Source organism: Electrona antarctica, assembly GCF_951216825.1.
Source record: "Electrona antarctica genome assembly, chromosome: 11".
Taxonomy (NCBI): Eukaryota; Metazoa; Chordata; class Actinopteri; order Myctophiformes; family Myctophidae; genus Electrona; species Electrona antarctica.
The window spans coordinates 33,595,704-33,619,320 of NC_136792.1; the positions used below are offsets into that span (position 1 = coordinate 33,595,704).

At 42.6% G+C, this 23,617-nt stretch overlaps 1 protein-coding gene across 1 annotated transcript in view; it reads left to right on the top strand.

Moving 5' to 3' along the window:
* The first annotated feature begins 10,962 nt into the window (after window positions 1-10,962).
* The window catches only part of nectin1b (nectin cell adhesion molecule 1b), a 121,053-nt gene continuing 108,398 nt past the window's right edge, over window positions 10,963-23,617 (top strand). The window contains exon 1 of the mRNA XM_079514635.1: window positions 10,963-11,862. Coding sequence (XP_079370761.1) covers window positions 11,808-11,862 — 55 coding nt within the window. The 5' untranslated portion in view covers window positions 10,963-11,807. The remainder of the gene's footprint in view (window positions 11,863-23,617) is intronic.

Genomic DNA, 23,617 nt, shown 5'->3' on the forward strand with positions numbered 1-23,617 from the left:
AACCTTGTGACTCGACCCGACTTGACTCGACAACCTTGTGACTCGACCCGACTTGACATAACTTTGTGACTCGACTTGACTTGACTTGCCCACAACAGAAAAACTTGAGACTTGCTTGAGACTTGGACCAAATGACTTGCTACTCGACTCGGACTCGGATCGGAGGGACTCGTGCAATTGTCTGATTATTATTATTATACAGTGTATTTTCATATCCTTCAAAAGGATCCTATACATTGACTGTTCTTTGCTGTTTGATTTGATTCATAATTTCAAGCATTAACCCGAGCTCTGACACAAGCTGTAGTTCAAAATGAGTGTATCAAATTACATCATGGAGCCAGTAAATCAATCATAGCATGAGAGAGGCCATTAAAGTGAATCCACCAAAGGCAAAAGAGACAAAGTCTTTGAGGTTGCTGTTCTTTTCTTTTCTTTTTTCTTTCTTTTCACCTCTAGCTGACTCCATGGCCTTTCCTCCAGTGCCACCATTAGGCCAAAATCCCAATATGCAGTATAGATTTCCAATAGGGCTGCACGATATTAGGAAAACATGTGATATGCAATAACATTGTTGAATATAGCAATATGAAAAAACGTCAAACTCACCAACATTGCAGCTGTATGGAAAGCTTGAATTATCCTCTTTCTATCTGCAAAGTGTTTGTTTCATAAAAATCCACTGTAGACATGTTATGAGCTAATTCCTGTGAAATTAATACAATTAGATAGGACTTTTCTGTTTGGATGAATGGGCTGTCAATGGGAAGTCGAACCTAGTTAGCACCTTGTTGGCAAGATGGATGCAGTCTGCATATGGTCAATAGACAAGATTTGTCCTTCCGGTGAAAATAAATCCCTTTCTGGCCAAATAAAAAAAACATAAAATGAAAGTTCCGTAATGCAATTCCTTTAGCCCGTTGGCGGATTTGGCCATGCCTGGCCACGCCACCAAATACCTGTAGGCCTATGTGTGTCTCAAAGAATAGGGTGTCACCCGTTGCCAAATAAAGTAGTGCTGAATTGTCAGATGTTGTGTACATTGTCATGAATAAATCACAGTATACAGTAGTTTATCAATGCAAATAAAATTAAAACCGTGTGATCACCCCCTGTGTGCCCAAACCATGCCATTCCTCAAATGGCTTACAGCACCGCACCTGCCCTTATCCACCTGCTGATTGCTTCTGCACCCCAGCCCACAAGGCCCACAATCACCAGGAGGTACACCTTCACAAACGATATGGTGAGCTGTCTTTCTTTTACATACTTTATATTTTACGTACTGTATATTTTACGTACTGTATATTTCTATGTCATTAAATGTTCTGATGAATTGAAAATGGAGGACCCCAATGCAAACAAGCTATTGTGCTTGTCTGGGTATTTCAATCCTATTAGCAGACCTTGTATTGACCTGTGCTTTCCTGGAACTGTGCTTACACAATGTTCAATCAATCAAATACTATCATAAATAGACCAGTGTGTTTTTCATCTGATTTCTCTAAAACAAATTATGTTTTCCTCCACATTAGGCCTTTGATTGTAATTTTATTTTATGATTTTGTATAGTCTAATAACCAGTAAGACAAGGCATTACCATATATGGAGGTGTGGGGTGACGGACAGACTGACGGGAAATGCACGTTTTGATATAGTAAATGCGACCTGCAGTCGCAAATTACACCTGTGGTGTCTCGCCTCCACTGCTCGCAAAGTGCGTGCACAATCACAGCACTGTCGGCAGAGCGGCACATGATAAGGCACACAAGTACAATGGCTCTTTCATCTCATCTCATCTTAAATTATTAGTAGTCTACACTCTCAGAATTATGAGGGTCCTTGAAATTAAAACATTTGAGAATCAAGGCTCTCAAGAACCATAGACAAGGGCATAGCACCTCAACTACCCCAAAGAACTGCTTAACTCCTATTTATTAGTGTCTTTTTGGTGTGGGCAGTGGTGGAAAGTAACTTAGTAAATGTACTCAAGTAGGCTACTCTTTAGTACAATTGTGTGGTACTTTTACTTTACTTTTACATTTCTCAAATTGTTGTGAGCTTGTAGATCTGCTATCTTATTTTGAAGCATTATGAAATATCATAAAATGTGATACTTTTATTTTGTAAGTAAAGAATCGGAGTATTCCTACCTCTGAGCGTGAGATTGGTCAAAAAACAACTTTTCTGAGGTTTAGGCTATAATTGCCAGCATACATGCACTATCCCATTGTAATATCTAGTGTACAAATGGGCACAGCTTACACCTGCCATCTGTTATTCATGGGTAAAAGGCTGTTAGATTGTCTGTTCACAGCTTCAGTGTTGGTCAAACCTCACTGTTCGGTTAAGAAGTCATGGACATTAATTTCATTTGTGTGACTACCCTGGATAAATGATCCATTCACACAAATTAAATAAAGTCTGTTCAGCTATACTTTAAATCTGTGCTTTAAAATGCATTAACAAAAGAGAAACTTTGATGAGACGAGAATATAACTGTGCTATATTTGTTGGATGACCTATCTCAAGGAATTTTCAAGTTTCTGCAAGTTGATTTGGACATATACTGAAGTGAATTCCGCAAACTTCATATTGGTCAGCAGTAATGAAGAATAGAATCAATCAATCAATAGCCTATAGTCAATAGGTCCTTTAAGCACTACGAGAGGGAGGGCTATAATATCATGTTGATCGTGTTGGGAGTAACATTGCAAAGTAGCCTAATTAACCCTACTGCAGTGGTTCTCAAACTTTACAAGTGTAACATTTATTGTTTTATTTTCTTGCATAGTAGAATAGCACTACTATCTCATTTGATTAATATTACCACCATATAATTGTCATATAAATAATGTGTTACTTGCTATGCCTGTTGGGAACATAATACCCATTGTACCCTTTGTCTGGTACTGTGCAGTACCATTTGTCAACTTGGAGGCGACTGTAATAATAATAGCTCAAATTTAGCGCTTATATAAATACCCAAAGCGTTTTATATAAAACACTAAGAACAGACTTTATTCAAGAAAACAAAAACAAAGCAAAACAAGATCAGTGCAGTGTTAAAATCTCACAAGTCTCATGTGACATCACGTCGTATTCATGAGATCAGAGATCTGAAATCTCCATGTGCTTCAAATTAGATTAAAGCAATAAGCCACAAGAGGTCTCAGGTTACCCTGGATTTTATGGCTGAGAGGCATGGTGAGACACGACGCGCAGCGTCCAACCCTCTCAGACATTATACAATAAGGTAACCTGGGACCTCGCATGGCTTATTGCTTTTCTAAAGCGGTTACAAACATAGCAATACTAACATCTTAAAACTATTCCTTTTTTTCTTTTTTTCTTTTTAATCCCTCAATTTTGTAACCCATTTTTTCACCCCTGTGCCAATTATCTAATGTGATCCTGGGCTCTCTACACACCCTCCGCCAACCTAGTCCCCATATATGGGGGACATGGGGAGAGCAACGGACTTGCACTCATGCTTCCTTCCTGCCTGAGTGTCCAAGTTGCTCCTTTACACGTGACAGGGGGGAGTTTCCCTGGTTGGACGTAGCGCGTGGAAGGAACACGTTATTCCAACCAGTTCCTTTCCCCTCCATCAGGCGCCCCGGCTGGCCAGGGGGAGGCAGTTTCCAGGGGGAGGCAGTTTAATAGTTTAATAAAACTATTCCTAATTCACAAAAGTAGCACTTTGCACCCACTCAAGGAGTCCAGCCAGGCTGTGTGCTTACGACAAACTTTGCCAAACAAACACATATACTGTAGAGCAAAACAACTTCTGTGTTAGGTCAGTCTCATAGTAGTATTATCCTAGGAAGTTGAACAGGTCCCGTTCAACTGTTGTTAACAATATGGGTCTATGCCAGTGCACTGGAGAGCTCCACATAGCCGGCTCTGTGCCATCAAAGAAACGCTGTTTTGACCAAAAATGCCATCTGGGACAAGGAATAGGAGATACAGGCGATTGAAAGAAACGGATAGAATGGATTCTTATGGTGCCGATGATCTAAGATGGGCTTCGGAGTCTTGTGACAACAACAGCTAGCTACCAGATGCTAACGTAAGTAGCATTATGGCTCGATAGATCGAATGCACTATAAAAGCGCAATTGCCATTAATCAATGGCAATGGCGGTAAGCGTAGTATCAACAAATAGGCTTCAATTGACCTACATCTACGGCAATGGCACTGAAATAATTAAGGAAGTATTTAGACAGGTACATGGGTATCTTGGTGCTGTATCGAATCTTGTGGACCATGACCCATTGCAAAATGCTATACTCTGTCGTCAACTCTAAGCCATTCCAGTCTGTCAAAATGGGCAGGGGTGAGGTGGGTTCGAGGAGTGAGGCCAAGTAGTAACCTGACCAGGAACCTTGTACTAGGGCTCCTGTTAGGGTCTTCAAGGTGTTTTTGTTGAGCAGTGAGGAGATCCTGTATAGGAATCTTGTTCTTTGGTTGACTTTTTTTATTACGTTGGTGGCCCTTTTATCACCGGAAAGATTTGCCTTCAGGATGTAACCTAGGTAGGTAATTTCATCTTTTTGTGTGATAATTTGTCACCCACTGAGCTCTAATCAAGAAGTCATCAGCCTTGCTGAGATTACTATTTGAACCAAAGAGAATGGATTCAGGTTTTCTCAGGTTTAAAGATAGTTTGTTATCAACGAGCCAGGTGCAGATTCTTCCGAGCTCAGAGCTGAGGGCCTTTTCAACCTGCAGCTTGTTCCTGACCCCTGTCTTCCACAATGTTCGTATTTATTTGTCACTCCTTGTATTTCTGTGTGTGTGTCCTGTGTTTCACAATAAGGGCCTTTCTCGGCCCCACCCTTCTCCCATTGTTTATATTGTGTCCAAGATGGCCACAGCACCAGGAGGGGTTGGGGCGGTGGTGAGCGGGTGGGGTCGACATATGCCCTTACTGGGCTGCATTCACAAATTAAAGACACCTGTCTTGCGTTTGTCTTGTGTCTGTGTTTAATGGCCGCTCCAATGCATTTCCAATAGAAGCCCATATGGTTTGACCAAACATTTTGTTTGATGGGGGGAGGGGGGGCAGAACACATCCATCAAAGCTGTGTTCAGACACAAGTCAGGTGTCAGACACAAGGCAAGTGTCATATGCCCGGTAAGGGCATGTCGACCTAGCCTAGCTAATAAGCCAGACCGAATCAGCCGTTGGCAAACAATAAAATGGCCTGCCGGCGGATTACGGTCTGGAGATGCTCAATTGTACGCCCATTTCCTACACCAGAGAACTGGTGTGGCCAATCGGGACACGGTATGCAATATGGGCGGGCTTTGGTACAGTGACGTTCAATGCTTGAGACCTTTGACTGACAGTAGCTCTGACCAATTGCGTCAAAGAGAAAATGTTTGAACCCGCCCCCCGGGAAACAAGATCCATACACAGCATCTCCAGACTCAAATACCACACGACAGTGTGATTTGAGTCTGGCTTATTAGCCAGGCTAATGTCGCCCCACCCCCTCCTGGTGCTACGGCCATCTTGGAAACTAAACACAATATGAACAATGGGAGAAGGGTGGGGCCGAGAAAGGCCCTTATATCAGTAACGGTCTGCCTGCCTGTCTAAACTGTCTTCCCTGAATGTTCTCCCACTCCTCTTTCATACTATATAAAAATGTGTGTATCTCTTTTGATATATATATATATAATTATAATATTATATAATTATATAAATATAACTAAACCCTATAAACCATTCCCCTTTCTTCTTACAGAAGATCGCTAATGAGCACCAGGTATTGAGACCCCACCACACACCCTTCTGTTGACATGATTATATTTAGTTCAAACCATTACTTCTGTGTGAAATGTTTGGAATTTCAAGCAGTGGGCCGTTTCTGCACTTGAATCCTAAACGTGGATTCCTGAGATCATCTGTATGCTGCTTCTGTTTCGTTGCAATCGAGGAGGACATGTTCGTAGCAGCTGCACCACATGCAGGTTACATTTCAGCATTGTATACATTTGGTTTAGTAGTCCTCATATAAAATTCTAAGTGTTTAGAACGCTCAAAGCAAACAGCATTTTTTTTTGGCCAAATCCCCAAAGAAAATAATTGTATTGTATTTAAATTGAAACGTTTTATTACTCTGCATACAGTACTGTACATTAATTATGATTAATGTTGCTGTCCTCAGACCAACACAGAGGCCCTAATTGCTAAGTGGCTCACTGGCCCTTTGTCATGTCAGATAATGTCTCAGGTTCAGCACATATATCCACTGATTGTACAGCAGTGATTCCGGAATCCCAAACAGGGGAGTAATTGCCCCCCTTTTTTCCTGTTTCCTTTTGTTTCTTCTTCTTTTTCTTTCAAAAGTAAATAATCAAAGGAATTCCATTAATAATAATAATAATTTAAAAGAATACTTTAATAAGTAGGCTATAGTGAAACTTGCTGCCCCTCTCTCTGAGTGGGAGGATCAACCATTAAGATGAGTGTGCAACCTAAATTCCTATACTTGTTTTAAAGTATCCCTTTTTTTCCTTTTGTATTCACTTCTCTCTGTCTTCATATGGAACAATACGAGCCGACATATTCGAAAATCCATGCTAGCGCACCTCAAAAAGTGCAGGCAGAAAGGTTTGAAATCTTGTCCAAACTTGCCTAATGCTGATGCCATCAACATGATGTCAGCAATAACACTTTACACCTGTAAACCTTGTGATGTGACAGTAAATCTGTGTTTCAATATTTTTATTAAACAGAAAAAGACATGGACAATAGTAAAAGTAAAGTAGTAGATCTGCAAGATCAAAACGTGGGCATGAAAAAGCTTGCAGATCTGTTACTTTTGATACTTAGGGTTGATTCTGTATGATAATGTATTGCGTTAATTAACCAGAAAACACAAAAGGCTAGAATATGGAGATAAGAGGTTTCTGCCCGACAGCAACAATATCTGAGTACTTCTTCCTCCACTGCATATTTCAGTTGTACCACAGAAGTGCAGTCAGAAGAAGCTGCCTATATAGCTGATAGTTCATGACAGCAATATGATTCCATTCCTGCAAGCAAACCTCTTACTCTATCAGTGCTTATCAAAGTGGGGGTCCGGGGACCTCCAGGAGCCTCTTGTGCAGGAAATGACACTAAGGCCAAACATAGCTAGCCTAAAGGGAAGGCTTTCGGTCTTCAGGAAGTTAAAGACCAGCAAAATGTGTTACTATAGGACCAGCAAAATTAGTTAGCCTATTATAGACTGAAAAATGTGTTACCTTGTAGAACGGCTATTTTCCGATGAACTTTGGAAAAACAACATTTGGAATATTTGTGATTTTTTTTAAGAACACAAATCTTGTATGGAGGCACAAAATGTTGTCAGTTGGGGGTCTAGATCTGCAGCCAAGCAGAAAATGCTTGAGCACCACTGCTCTACATCATGACACAAAACGTGGTGTCTCTTGATCACTGGGTTGGGAAGTTGGTCTGGAGATGTTCTGACAGACAAAGACCCTCTTTAATAAAGGGTTAATTTAGGCTGTGAGGTTGTCTGTTGGATGCAACGTTTTGTTGCTTCAAGACACTCACGATGAATGCAGAGTTAATAGGCTTTTATTAAACCACAGGCTGTAGTATATTAAAAGCCAACTGCTGGGGACCTATACTTGTTGTGACTAAACAGGAGTTCTGACAAAGAAGATGGTCCGAGGCACTCACGAGGAATACAGAATAAAAAGGTCTTTATTAAACCATGGGCACTGCACAAATTGTACAATGTAGGCATTAGCGCGACTTACATTCACACTTAACTGCTAAACAGTAGCCCATTGGGCAGTACTTTCCCCAGTAACTAGTGTAAGTTATTACAATGGCCAAAACAGTCAAATTACAGTTATAAATCTAAGTAACTTTACTATAACGTGATTCGTTTTTTGACTGAGATAAAGTACTGTATATTAAGCCTATAAATTATGCTCAGAACAGATCCACAAGCTATATCAGCACGTTACGATGCAACACAATGTTAGCTTCTAGATTTGTTCTTTTAAAGAAAAATAATGACTGTGTGTGACGTAACTGTGTGTGCAGGTCAGGGGGGAAAAGTATAGTAATGTGACTTGTACAGTATACCCTTGATAACAAGTAATGAGTAATGAAATAATATTACCTAGAGTAGATCCTAGTCTAATGTCCACAAGAGGGAAGTCTTTTCCTATTCCATTCATTTTTTGTAGTTGTCCTCAACTTCAATACTTTGTTTGGAAGAATCAGTGAATAAGAAAGGGTGTGTGTGTGTGTGTGTGTGTGTATGTGTGTGTGTATGTGTGTATGTGTGCGTGTGTGCGTGTGTGCGTGTGTGTGTGTGTGCGCGCGCGCGCTGAGGGGTGTTGAACTGTGACAGGCAACTATTAAATACGTGTGGTGGAATAGCAAGGCTGCCAAGCATGTCCACCCCCTGTCACACACACACACACACACACACTGATGATATATCAGCAGCCTAAAGGAGAGAGGAGGAGAACCTGTTTCAATGATACCACAAGCTTACCTGAGGTGCTCCGGTGGCACAGTGGTAAAGTACCTGCCCACCTCTGGGCAGGCTGGGTGTTCGAATCCACCGCGGTGTGCCCGCTGCTTCATCGAGCGTCCTGGGGTACAGGTCCTGTGGTACAGGTCCTGTGGGAACAGGTCCTGGGGAAGCTGTGTCACTGCAGGTACACCTACGGACTGGGGCGACACCTGTCAGCAGGGACTGTTGAGCGGGAGAAGTAGGATGACCTGTAGTGTGTACTGTATGTTTCTATGTTTTTGTTTATGTTTTATGGGTCCCCCTTGAAAATGAGATGCTGCATTTCAAGGGGCTATCACTTCAATACAAATCTGAAATCTGACCTCCCGGTGGGGGCTCCTCACTGGCTCACAGGTGAGTCAACAGTGCCACTTTAGGTCACCCAGCTGTATTGTAGCTGTTCATATCCCAAACAGACAGACACATTTGGAGCGGTGTGCACCGCTCAAAAAGAAAATATCAAAGTTGATGGTGGACTACAGGAATCTGGACAGAGTGCATATTAGTTGCATACCCATGTGGCACCACAGTGGAGAGGGTCAGTATCAGTTGGCTTCAAATCCAATGACCCCCATAACTCTGAGACCGTATAAATGGAACCAAATGGAATGTACCCATGTTTGTACACTGTCAGAGCTATAGCCCTGTCAAGGAAACCTAGGGGTCCCTGAGTCCCTGGACCCCACTTTGAGAACCAGTGAGAAACTGCACAGAAGTTACAAATACAGAGTGGGGGGAAAGTACTGTACATACACAGATAGGAATAACACACACACACACACACACACACACACACACACACACACACACACACACACACACACACACACACAGGCAGTTTAGGAGTCGTGTATAGGGGGAAAAGAAAAGTGAAATAAGAAAAAGAAAGAAAGACTGCCACACTAACTACAACATACTGTGTCAATTATCTAATGTGATCCTGGGCTCTACACACCCTCCGCCAACCTAGTCCCCATATATGGGGGACATGGAGAGAGCAAGGGACTTGAACTCATGCTTTCTTCATGCCTGAGTGTCCATGTTGCTCCTTTACACCTGACAGGGGGGAGTTTCCCTGGTTGGACGTAGCGCGTGGAAAGGAGCACGTTATTCCAACCAGTTCCTTTCCCCTACATCAGGCGCCCTGGCTGGCCAGGGGGAGGCAGTTTAGAGACCAGGATTACTGCATGTTTTTGTGAGGGTACCTATACCCTAGGGGACATGGGGAGAACATGCAAACTCCAGACAGAAAGGCCCTTTCGCCAACCCCGCCTCGGGTATGGGCACTGATGACGCGGAGGAGGAAACACTCCGCCAGCACCCACAGCGCCCTGGGCGGGAATCGAACCCAGGACCTTCTAGCTGTGAGGCGACAGCACTACCAACTGTGCCACTGTGCCCCCTAAGGCCTTCTACGGAGGTACCACCGAGAGCATCCTGACATGACAGGCAGCATCACTGCCTGGAATGGGAACTGTACTGATCTCAACTGCAACACTATGCAGAGGGTCGCACTGACCTCGACCACAAAGAATGTATGGCCATGTGTATATATCATTGCCGTTGGACCAGAAACCTCTTATCTCCATATTCTAACTTTTTTATTTATTGTTGGTTGTGTATCATTTATGTTGTACTGTAGTAAATATGGTGGTGTTAAGGGCTTGTATTTCAAGTAGGCCTATTTGTATGGGCCTCGACCTGAAAAGTCAGCACAGTATGCACGCTGGTTGTGGTGGTCCAGTCTGGGCCAAATTCCGCGAAAATGTCCGGGCCGAATTTTTGTCTCAGTACAGCCCTGAGTTTTGGACATATGATGTTTCCACATGACAGAGACGATATGGGGTTAAAGTATACAGTTAAGCTGACTTTTTTTATTCTATATTAACTAATTTAGCTGGGGAACCCTTGGAAAAGCCTCAATTAAGGACCTCTGGGTGTCCCCGGACCCCACTTTGAGAGGATTGAATTGGATTCCGGTACCAGGAGGTAGGTGAAGTTTCTAATTGTAATTTTGTAATAGAGACTCTATTACAAATTACAATTAGGAAACTTACAAAAATAGCCTATACAGTGCACTGCATAACATGCACTTAATTATTTAATTTAACTTTTGACTCTATTATAGTGTCAAAAGTTGAATATTTATGTTTAAAATGTAGTGGAGTGAAAGTCTATCGAAAGCGACACCGTCATACGATTACGATGGAGTTAGTTTCAGGCTCCTCCTTTATTTCAAAACCCCCTCTCTCTCTCTCTCTCTCTCTCTCTCTCTCTCTCTCTCTCTCTCTCTCCAGCGCCTCAGCCTTGTGTCTCTCGCCCACATTAGTCCAGACTCCAGGTTGAGCCGTTAAACAGGGCGGTGCATAGCGCTGCAGCCGGCTGCGTTACATTTCACTAAAACTATTCCACCATTTCCAGAGAGAGACAACTTCTCCTCACTGCTGTGGACCCTTTATATTATAACCCCCCGGAGACAGCGGGATCCAGCTTCTTCTGGAGGAAGTAGGCCTACTGGGGTGAAATAAATAAATTAGGAAAGAAAGAAGACGCATTATCTTCATAAGCGGTGTTGTTTCTTTTTGTCGCAGAACACATCCAGGAGAGGAGCTCAATCATATTTGGAAGTTGCCTCCTGCACAGCATCGAGCCGAGGACCCCCAGCAAGCAAGCAGCCTCTCCTGCACGGAGTGCACGCACGCACACGCGCGTGCACACACACACACACACACACACACACACACACACTGGAGGAGCTGTATCAGAGTTTTTGGAGCTTGCAGCGGTGGATGTAGCACTCAGAAAGGAATAGATCCCCGAATGCCTCCGATCATTAGACATAATACACAGAGAGTCCTCCTGTTGACAACTAATTTATCTTTGATCTCTTTCTGATCGCAGCGATACCTTATTTTCACCGGCCGCACGCACAGTGGCGTGGCCCGGACGCTTTTTGGATTTCGTTACCCGACCCAAGTGGTTACTTTTGTGGCCGATCCACTGGCCACTTTGTGTGCAGAACTCTCCACAAGGGAACCCGCAGCGGGACAAGGACTAAGAACATCGGTGGATGATCGCGTACGGAGGAGGTTTGGAAGCAGCTCTCTTGTCACTAACAGAAGGAGGTCTATTGTCATCATTGCTCCGCACCGGGGTCCAAGCAGCCTACTGGGATTTCCAGAAGTTGTTCGGTGCCTCCATCCTGCGAGCGTTTAGGTACCGATCCGATTAGCAGGAGGGAGAGACCGAGCCATGGCGATGATGTGTGCGGGTGCGTGGATACTCCTGCTGGCTTTCCACATCCGAGGTAAGGAAACCTGGCTGTGTGCATCATCAATAGGCTACTGTCCAAAACATGACCATTCTTTGTGTTATTCTTGTTGACCTAACTCCTCTTCATTTAACTCCCGAGAGTGTAGGCTATAGATGGAACCTCTTCGGTTCCATATGTACAGAGTTAAATGAACACTGGGAGATACTGGCGATATTAAATGTTTCATTCGTAGACGGCATGCTTCTACAAATGATAATGCATGTGATGTTTGATTTCGACTTGTTTGCTGCTTGGGTTGAGTTGATTAATCGACATGCTTATTACTGCATATTACGTGCATTAGTAGTAGCCTACTACCACATATTGTGTGTGACTGTGGAGTGAGTCATTGCAAAACTGCTCAAGTATGCATCTGCAGATGAGACCGTCCAACAGTGAACAGTTGACCACAATAGCAGGCAGATGGCGATGTGTGCAGGGGTGTCATGCAACAGCAATGCATCGCTGCTGCTGCTGCGTGCACCTTTTCCCCATTATTGTTAGTTCCTTCCAATAGGAAAGATTATTATACTGTAAATTGAGTGAAACTTGAAAGAGAGACTTGAATTGATTTGAAGCCACAATCATCAGCTGGCAAAACCCTTTACAATGAATGCAATTCATACTGCGACTTATATTGCATGGATGTTGAAATTGATGTGTAACCTACACAATTATTAGAAATTATTTAATATGCAATTCTATTCTTGGAGCTTTTAGTCGTTCTGGGAAATTCAAACGGTGTTATAGGGATTGTAATGATGCCACTGGAGTGTGATGATAAGTGAATGATCAGTGTCATTCACTATTGACTCATCTCCTACTCAGTTGGACTTAATACAATAATGCTGTTCCTCATAATCACGTGTGTTGTGTATCTTAAACAAAGAGACCACTGGCAGAGAGAGAGAGAGAGAGAGAGAGAGAGAGATGAGGGGTGTTTGTAAACCAAGCCTGCCTGCCTATGCATGCATGTGGGTTGATGCCCAAGGCATTGATCCATTATGCAACACGTTATCTGCATTCAGGGCCTTGAGTAGAACACTTTTACGACTTTGTTTACATGATATGGATTGGGTCTAATTCTGTTTGGGCGCTGTCCAGTTTAGGTAGAGGTATGGGGGGGTCAAGTGTGGTGGAGTGGAGTCATGGTTTGTCCAGTCTTGTTTTTTAAGCAGTGCTGTTTTTTATGGGTTTGACTGATCTTATAATCACAGAGCTTTTAACCAGATGGACCCTAGCGTCTCTTTTCTGGGGGCAAACATTCAGCCAAAATTGCTGATCTATACCAGCTCGCGTTTGACCCGTGAGCTTGTAGATTGGCTCTTTTTGGCGAATACATTAATGGTGTGGACTAAAACAAGGAGAGTAGCCTACAACGTATACAGAGCCCTGAGGGACCCCTGGTCAACTATGGGTTTAAGTTGTTTACTTAACATGATAATCGGGGCCATTTGCTTTGTATAGGCTACATGTCGTCTGTCAAACACACAGTGCACTATGCATATACTTCTGGTGCTAGGCTAGCCTTTCCCTTTTTTGTACAAATCTAGGGTGAAAATATTTCAAAACTGATATTTACAACCAATAAACCTTAATCTTAATCTTTCATGATTGACGAGGGAGGGGGGCTTTATATCAAGGAATCAACACTTGGAAAATATATTTTTTGTATGATTGCCGTCTGTCTTAAGCAAATAAGCATGGTTTTATACAGTACTTTGTTGTACAACGGATGATCTGCAAACTCACAACGTGTGCATCGCCTAATTGAGGCAACATTTTAGATTGTGATATTGATTTGAAATTGTAGCGCCCAGCCCTGGAGCTATAGCCCAGCTTTTTACACATATTTCAACATGATTTCCCCGTCTCCAGCTCCACTTCAGTGCAACAACAGCCGAGACGGTGACCTTGCTTTGCATGGCATGATGTGTTTAAGACTGACTGGACACTTTGATCAAAAGCTCTGTCTGATTTACATTGAGATGATCCCTCTGCTTGTGGTGAAGATCAGGATTAACTTGGTTCCCTTGGGATTCGCCTCGTTGGAAAATCTTTTGAAGCCGTTCAACCGAGGGAGTGGAAAATGTCTCCAAATGGCACATCGGCCGAAAAGTGTTCTGTTCTGTTGGGGGCAGAAGTAGTCGAATTAGACACGGCAGGACAATGCCTTCCTGCTTGTGTAGTTGTTGATTACGCACAGCAAAGTAAAGTGTCGCTTTTGTTTGCCTCATTTGAGCTGAAGCCAAAAGTAGTAGCGTCAGTGCTTCCTTGTATTTGGGTCTACCTGAACCTACCTGAATCTTAATACATTTAGGTGTAACATTTTGTTTGATTTATTTAGTTGCTGGGTCATAGTTGTTTTAACCATGAATGCACCAAGTCTCTGTGTGTACGTACGTATGTACATACACATACGTGTGTACGTCTGTAATCTACGTAACTCGAAAACCATTCGCCCACCAGCTTCAAATTCGACACACACGTTCCACACCACCTCAGGGAGTGCAGTGCCCGGTGTCGAGTCCCTCGGATAGCCGGTTGTCCAGAACCAGCACAGAACCTGAGCATCCCTATATCTCCATATATGGAGCTGGCCTGTTCTGACATCACACCACATCTGGGCATGCCTGACACAGAACTCCATATATAGGAATAAAGGGACACAGAGAGACAGATACAGAAATCTCCATATATGGGCATAAAAGGGACACAGACATAGCCGGGTGGGGCATGGATCTTCAACTTCCATCGTTACCGACTCGGTGCTCTACAGCCGGGCACCAGTCTAGTTATTTTAAATGGCAAAAATATCTGATCTACAAACTCAATGTGTTGTGATGCGTGGGCTTGTAGATTGGCTGTTTTTTGCTATTCATTCTACAACAAAGTATAGCCACATATAGCAAAACATCCGATTGTGACTTCATAATTTATCTCTTTCAAAGCCTTTAATCGGTGCCAAATGCTGCCAAACCTTTTGTCAAGTGTTGTTATCTTTTGGACCCACTTTCTTTTGAGATGCAAAAACAAGAATTTGGTCTTTCACCCCGGGGGCCAAAGGGCAATGCTGTAAATGCCCCCACATCCTTTGATGGTTTAATTGATATACAACCTGTTCCAGACACCACAGCCCCAAACTTCATGCAAGTCCCAGCCAGTCCCTTATTGCACCAATGCAACTCAGTATGCAAAGCCTTGCACACACATAACCTAACATGGTGGGAATAAGGGTTAAATGTAATGTATTCCCCATTCCCCCAAAACGTGCGGTCATTAAATAAATTAAACCTTGAGAACCAAAGGACCTGTGGACAATGGGTGTCTGTAACACTGTTCTGATTGTAAAGAATTGGGGTTCTAAATCCGGAATTATGTTTAATTGAGTGTGAATTCAATTGGATCGTTTGCTTTGGGTTTGGTCCTCTGGCTCTGGTGTATGTAGAACCCTTATCCTCCCCATCAAAATCTGTTTAATCATCTGAACCCTATTTTACTATTTGGCTATTTTAGATTATCATTATTTTTTGAAATATCATATTATTTAACGTTTAATTGTTGTTTAATTGTAACACAAATCTTCTCTTATTGGGGTCAGTGGCACAACAACTTTTCAAATTGGGTTCTGCGGTCAAACACATCAATTTGGGGGTCTTTGACATGCAAACGTGTGAGAACCACTGCCTTATAGAGTCATGAAATCCTTGTCTTTTATTGGATTAAACATTTGAGAAATCAACCCGCTGGATGACGGATGTGCATCAACCCTGAACGTACAATTACGCAGTGAGGGGAATTTGCACAGCTCTGAACTCCCATAATCCTGCTTGGCACCGTGTGAAATCAATCAATGATTCCTGGCTTGTGCTTGTGCACCGGTTCCGTCCGTCAAGCAATGAGTGATGTATGTGTGTGTGTGTGTGTGTGTGTGTGTGGGGGGGGGGGGTTCCACACAGATGGGCTGTGGAGTCGATCCGCCTCTGTTTGTATTGATGTATTCATTGAGCAAGGTGAAACTTGGACTACATTATGTAGTGTGTGCTCAATGTAAAGTGCATGTACGGTTTGATCATCATTTTGATCTGGGTTTAATGTGCAGTGCAGTCCGAGCAGTGCTAGAAAGTAACTAAGTACATTAAGCACTTAAGTACAATCTTGAAATCCTTTTTTTAGGGGTGCTAGCCCCTCCTATAAACACCTATAGTGCCATTGACAATGAATAGAGAATTTACGTCTGAGCAAATTGGCTGGGTATGTCGGTGGGAGCTAATAAGGGACCACCATTACTGATGATGATGTACGATGATTAGAGTGCCCCTCACTTCACACGGGTGTGATTTTTAATACTTTATGCACCTCCGAGGGAAATATTTTACCTACTTTTTACTCCACTACACTTATGTGATGGGTTAAATTACTTTGTAAGCTTATAGATATTTTCAGCTGCTTTAGTGCTTTTACTTTTGTACTGTAAGTATATTTTGATGCCAATTCCAAGTAACATTATGAATACAGGCTCTTTACTCATAACGTATTATTTTATTGACTTATCGCTACGTAGCAATAACTGCCACTGTTTCTAAGTTTATTTACACACCAAATCCCTGGATATCATTGTGCGGATTTGATGCAAATATGTTGCATTTAGCATGTATTTGGTCTTGTCACCAAATGGTCATGCATGGAGAGTAGACTGGGGGAGAGTAGACTGGGGTCAGAGCGCTGTCATCAGTGGAACAGGTGGATCTCACAGCCCTGGCAGAGATCTAGGAATGATGTGTGATTGGTACTCGGCACAGCAGGACACAAGTGAATTGTTTTCACAAGCTTAACACGAGGTAGTACACTCATTGTTAATTTAACTCTGGGTCTAAAAATGTATTTAGTAGGACTAAATGTCAATACTAATGACGACTTTATCTTGCTCATGTAGGTTAATTGAATAATCGAGAACAAGCAAGGTTTCTTTCTGTTACGAATCAAAAGAAAAGGAAAAAAATAACTCAAGAAAGATGCAGGAGTGCAAAGCACCAACGAGCTGGCCAGATATATGGAGAACCGGGATGACTGTAAGCAACGATGGAGGGCTCGTCTCAGGATGGCCTAGAGAGAGAGAGAGAGAGAGAGAGAGACGAATCGATAAAAAAAATCTAATATCATTTTTATAATTGACTCAATCATTGTCTGATTAAGCACTTAAGCCCCAATGGCAATGGTGGTGTACCAAAATGGCAAAGAAAATAGCTGATCTACAAGCTCACAATTCATTGCATTGTGAGCTGCATTGCATTGCTCACAATGCATTGCATTGTGAGCTTAATGTATATTGGCTATTCAGGGTCACATTAACTGTCAAGGGACCATTTTGCAACATATATTGACTCAATCAGTAGTCTGATTAAGCACTTAAGCCCCATATTGCACTGGTGGCAATGGTGGTGTACAAAAATGGCAAAGAAAATAGCCGATCTACAAGCTCACAATGCATTGCATTGTGAGCTTAATGTATATTGGCTATTCAGGGTCACATTAACTGTCAAGGGACCATTTGGTTAAAATTAAGACTATGGATTTTACCATGCACAGACAAGCTGCCTGGGTTCTACTCATCATGAAATATATCACATGCCACAGTTGTCGTGACACTTCTGTCTGTGTGTGATAGAATCATTATGGGATTGTTGGGGGGTCCTTGGATGGTGGGAATGGAGATGCAAATTGGCTGGATCCTCATCCGCCTCCCAGGGGAGTCTTCTCTTTGGTTCCCCGGCGGAGGTGATGGACGGCCCACAAGCGTCCTACTCCTGGGAGAATAGCCGAGAACTGACAGGAGATTAAAGCTTGGCTTTATTTGCCGTTGCGGCCTAATGGAGACACTTTGGGCAAGACAAACCATCGCTTTTGAGTGCTTTAGCTCACTGGTTCTAAAAGTGGAGTCCGTGGACTTGGTGGGGGGTTCCAGGGGGTCCTCAGCGAAATGTTTAAGACAATATCAGAATCACTTAAGACCGGGTAAGCATCTCTGTCACTTTCGATTTTAACCACTTTGACCATTATTTGGCTATTCACAAATGTCAGTTCTGCATAGCCTGGCACCATGACATTTTGTGCAAATCTTTGAATATATATATATATTTTAAAGCAAACATTTTTAACTTTGCTTCTGGGGGTCCCTGAAACAACATATTTTGAGATGGCCAAATACGCCCAAATACATTCTTCAGGGTCCATGACATGAAAAAGTTGGAGCACCACTGATTATACCAAGCAACATACGTTTTTCAGAAAACCTTTTAACATTTATTATTATTATTATTATTTTATTTTTTAACATTTTGTAGAATCGGCCTCAGGTCTTAATGGGTTAACCAATTTAAACCTATACTTGGCTATTTGAAAATAGACGACCTGTCCTACAAGCTCACAGCGCGTCACATCACGGCAAATTGTGAGCTTTAATCAGTATTCCAGAAACAGAGCAGTTCTCCCTTCAGAGCTCCTGGAGCTCATTTATTTTCCTTCCAAGGCAAGTTAATTAATGTTTTCGTATGACGTTTTGATGAGTCATCATACTAAAATCTAGGATTGTTTGTTATTACAAACGTGGTTGGATTATTATATTATTTCTAGGGTGCAAATTAGGGCCCCCCGTGGTGCCCCGAGTAAAAGGCAGCGTATTACCCCCCTGATGAATAAATTATGGTGTTGATAAGCACTGAACCTAAATAATGGAAAAGGTTAGGGCAAAATGGAGTGCTCTCTATGAACGGATGACTGCACAAATACTATTAATAATGGGTTGCGTCTTATTATGCAGCAGTGACTGTATAGTTCCGTGTATGGTGGTGGTCAGGTGGAAACCTTGTAAGTCTGAAGATGTTACCTTTCAGGAAAAAAGGCATCCTGTGTTCCAGTGGTATACTTTTGTAGGGCATTAATGTACAAACATGTTGGAGGAAACTGATGTCGTTTTAGTCACGCGACAAATAAAGGTGCCAACTGGAACTGAAACCACTTCTTTAAAGTGATGCCATGGATGGACCATTCTTGGTTCCAGGAATAACCTCTCAGACCAAGGTTGTTTAATGATCCATTTCTATTCTATTCTATTCTATTCTATTCTATTCTATTCTATTCTATTCTATTCTAAAGAACCTGTAATCACATAAAAGATATACAGTATGTACAATTGCAGGCGTCTCCCAGGCGTCTGTATTCGGTCTGACTCTGCTCCTTATTTTCCGAATACACCACATTTCTTCATAAGAAAATCATGCTCACAGTTGTGAGTTTATAGATCTGCAATGTTTTTCGAAGGTTCACATATTTAAGACATACCCCAAATTGGGATGCTAATAATTAGACATATTTAATCTGAGAATCAGTTTTCAACTTCACCCGGCTGATGTCTGCTCATGTGGACTTGAGCACAGTGGGAAGAAGTTAGAGGTTAAGTGTCTTGCTCAGGGACACCTCGGCACATTGCCGGTGCCGTGAGACATGGCCAAAGCATTTCCGGGGATCCCCAGCCAAAAACGCTGAGAACTCCTGATTTAAAGAACCATTCAAAAGCCATTTTGCTTCTCTGTATGACATTCTGGGCTTGATAGAAATACTTTCAGCAGTCTACTCTGGATAGAAATACTTGTTTCAGCAGTCTACTCTTGATAGAAATACTTGTTTCAGCAGTCTACTCTTGCGCTGCCATTTGGTGGCTTGTCCGGGTTCATTCCCACTCCACGAGTGTCCCCCTCAGTGCTGTGTGTAGCTGCTCTCACACCCATAGGTCGACCATGGTTGGATCAGCAATCAGAATGTAGTGCACGTTTAGCTGCAAACTGCCGCTGCAATTTTCTGGTTCAAATCCTTGAAATCCTCTTCAGTTTCAGCTCAAATCACACTGTCTGTGAAGTACAGGACAAAAAAGGAAACCAATAGATAGGTTATCGCCTCGCCTCTTGTCTTGTGTTTGTCTTTATCTGCTTTGCAGCAGAGTCCTGTCTTGATTTCGGTTCTTTATTATTAGTAGGGAATATTATTTTTAGGGAAAATGTAGAATAGAAACTACAGCCTTTCTCTTGCTGGGAAGATAGCATACCGAAATAGATGCCACTGTTCTTGCATCATTAATAATAATAATAATAATAATAATAATAATAATAATAATAATAATAATAATAATAATAATAATAATAATAATAATAATAATAATAATAAAATAATAATAATAAATAATTAATTTAAATCTTGTTTAAAATGACAATCTGCATGCCAATGATGGCAGGCAGGTTTGTGAGACACAGCGAGTAGACAAATGATGGCATCTATTAATGAACATTAGTGAGGACCAGTTATATGAATATATCGTAGAATATTTCAGGTAAAATATTCAGGTGATGAACAGTAGCCCATGCTAGAGAGGTTAGCATAATACTGTCTTCTGGAATGCCAGCAGCTTCAACAACAAACTATCAGCATGGTATTATTATTTCAGCATGGTCTTAGTAGAGGACATTACAGTCATGTGGCCACTGGCCAGTGTACTAATAGCTCCTAGCAGATTTAATAATTGAATCACTGTTGTTCTATCCTTGGTTCTAGCTGTGCATACGGAATGTACCTGATTGATAGTTAAAGACTATTATGTAAAAGCAAAAAATGCAATAAACAAGCATGTACTTTGTATAATTTCAGTTCAAATTCAAGCACACAAATATTGGCCCCCATATTGGGACTGAGGCCATGGATGAAATCTGGGTGTGCAACAAGTTGTAAAAAAATATATTGCTTTATTTGTGGACATAAAGCAAATCTGATCACTAGAAACCACCTACACTAAATCAATTCAATTCCCCCCCCCCTCTCCGCCACTCCCCTGAACAAGTCAATTTACAGCCGACAGCTGGGTTGATGTGCCTCCATTAATGGGGGGCTGACCTCCAGATAAGCAGCCGTTGAGGAACCTTGTCAGTCTGAGGAGGACAGACGGGGAGGAGGAAATATGGATCCTGCGAGGCGGAAGTAACACATTGTCCAACGAGGTTGATCGGCCTGTCAGCAGTGTGTCATCTTTACTTTCTGCTGCCCCGCCCCCACATAGAGCTCTCTGCTTATCTCTGTCTGACTCTCTGCACCCCCCATAGGGCGTGTCAATTAACCAAAAATATTGTTGCTGTAGGGCAGAAACCTCTTATCTCCATATTCTAACTTTTCGTGGGTTTTTCGTAAATGAATGCCCTACTTGATCATACAGTGTCACAAAAGCCCTACAGTGTCACAAAATCATCAACAGTATAGCAGATACACAAGCTTGTAGTCGTGGATCTGTTACTTTTGCAAATTTTGATACCTGATAAGTAACAGTTTTGGACATATAAACAAAACTGTATAATCAATAACCAACTTAATCTTGCTCATCCTGTAGGTTAATCAAATAATCGAGAATTCTTTATTTCAACGAATTTGCAGTGCACAAGGTAGAAATAATCACGATTGATTTGAAGTCGCATCGCCCAGCCCATCTCTCTCTCCCCTCTGTCTCTCTCCATCTCTTTCTCTCTCCCCATGTGTCTCCTCGCCTCTCATTTCTCAGTGAGGATGATGCATACTGCGGTGGGTGGGGTAGGGTGAGGGAGGCCACACAAAAGGGGGTTTGTTTTACGAAACGTTTCCCCCCATTTTAATGAGTGATGGTGCGCTTGCTCATTTAATATTCTGAGTCCGGTATATCTCTCTCTCTCTCTCTCTCTCTCTCTCTCTCTCTCTCTCTCTCGGAGTGGATCTGGCGCTTCAAAGCAACAGCTTGGCTGTAAACAGCGGTGGGAGAGGAGGGAGTTTGATTAAAAAAAATAACAAACTCAGGTTTATTTGTGCTCCCTGTCATGAAGCTATAAGCTTCTTGTGTGCGCGCAATGGCTCAGCTTGGTGCAAATGCTGCAATAGGGGTGCAACAGTTAATCGAACGAAAATAAATATCAACTAGAACTGCACTCTGTCGAGTGCTTACTTGCTCGTTGTACACAAGTAGGCCAGAAATGGCCTACTAGTGCGCAAGCAGAGCGCGCAAGTGCTGTATACCGCTATAAACTTTCAAATCTTAGTCTCACATATTGAATTATTAGATTTAGCTATGCTACGTACCTTGCTTCTGAAGGAAAAAAAGTAGTATTTTTAAGTATGGTAAAATCATCGTTACGTCACCGTCAACTATACCCTGGCATTGGTACATATATTCATCACGTCATATGCTCATATGTCCATATATGTGTATATAACTGTATGTAGTTTTCTGAGTGTTTGGTGGTATAATGTGATCGGCTGGGTGGTTTGATGTGTATGTACTTGACACTGAAACCTATCATCATTACGTCACCATCGTCAACCAATTATACCCTGGCATTGGTACATAATCTTCATCACGATTCACGGAAAACATACCTGCACCGTCAGCTTCCGTATGTCCGTATGACATCATATCACGTGCATTCTAAGGGACATTGGTACATATCTTCATCACGTCATGGGACATATGCTTCGTAGCATGACAAAAACACACCTGCACGGTCAGCTTGGGGCCAGCATATGACGTCATAACATGTGCTGGCCCCCAACACGCGCAATAAGTAATAATCGACTGTCTTGGGCGCCCGCTGGCCTTGTGGTCCGGGCGCATACTACATGTAGGCTCTGGCCTGACGGCGCGTCGCATGTTCGAGTCCCAGTCCCGACGACCATTGCTGGTCTCCCCCCGTCTCTCTCCCTCTTTCCTGTCAATCTCCACTTGTATCTCTCAATATAGGCAGAATAGTCAAAAACAAACCTTAAATAATCGTTCATTATTTCAAACGTTTGAAATAATGGTGATATTGATTTGAAGTCATATCGCCCATCCCTTCTACCTCCCTACTCTGTTACCTCTCCCCATGTCTCTACATCTCCCACTGAGGAGGAACGCCGGCCAGCGGGGTGTGTGTGTGTGTGTGTGTGTGTGTGTGTGTGTGTGTGTGTGTGTGTGTGTGTGTGTGTGTGTGTGCGTGTGCGTGTGCGCGTGTGCGTGTGCGTGTGTGTGTAATGTGTATATTTGTGTGCAGTGCTTATAAAGCCCCCCCACACACACACACACACACCCTGTTTCTCCCTCCTGTATTTGTCTATTTGTCTGATCTAATTTGACGCTGTTGCTTCATGGGACTTAAGCGCTACCGTCCGCTACAGCGATATTACAGATACAGACGCAACTTAACTGTTACCTCTTATGCATATGAATCCATTGCTTAAATAGGTGCAGTGCTGATGCGGTCTTTTGTCCTTTACAGCTACAGATAAGGGGATAAACGGAAGTCCTTCCTCCCCTGTAAAGGCGTGTCTAGCTGTGCTATCTCTCTCCCTTTGTCTCTCACACACATGCACGCTTGAGTGCACGCACACACAGGTTTGTATTAAAAAAATGGACGCCATTGAAAATGCCTGAAAGGTAGGCCAGGTGTATAACAAATCTACAGTACAAGCTCACAAAGCGGCTGCAACACTGCAGCATGTAGATCGGTAATTATTCAGAGTGATATCACCTCACAACTAAGTTTGAAATGGGGAAAACTCTTACTACTCAACCCCTAACACGTAACCCAGCCCACAGAACGGCTGGCCATAGTCGAAGCCGTAGGCCCTACTGGTCAAAGCTGGAACTGCAGGCACGAGTAACCCCACGTAGCTGGGGTTTAACATTGAGCGCTCGTTAGCACTTTCT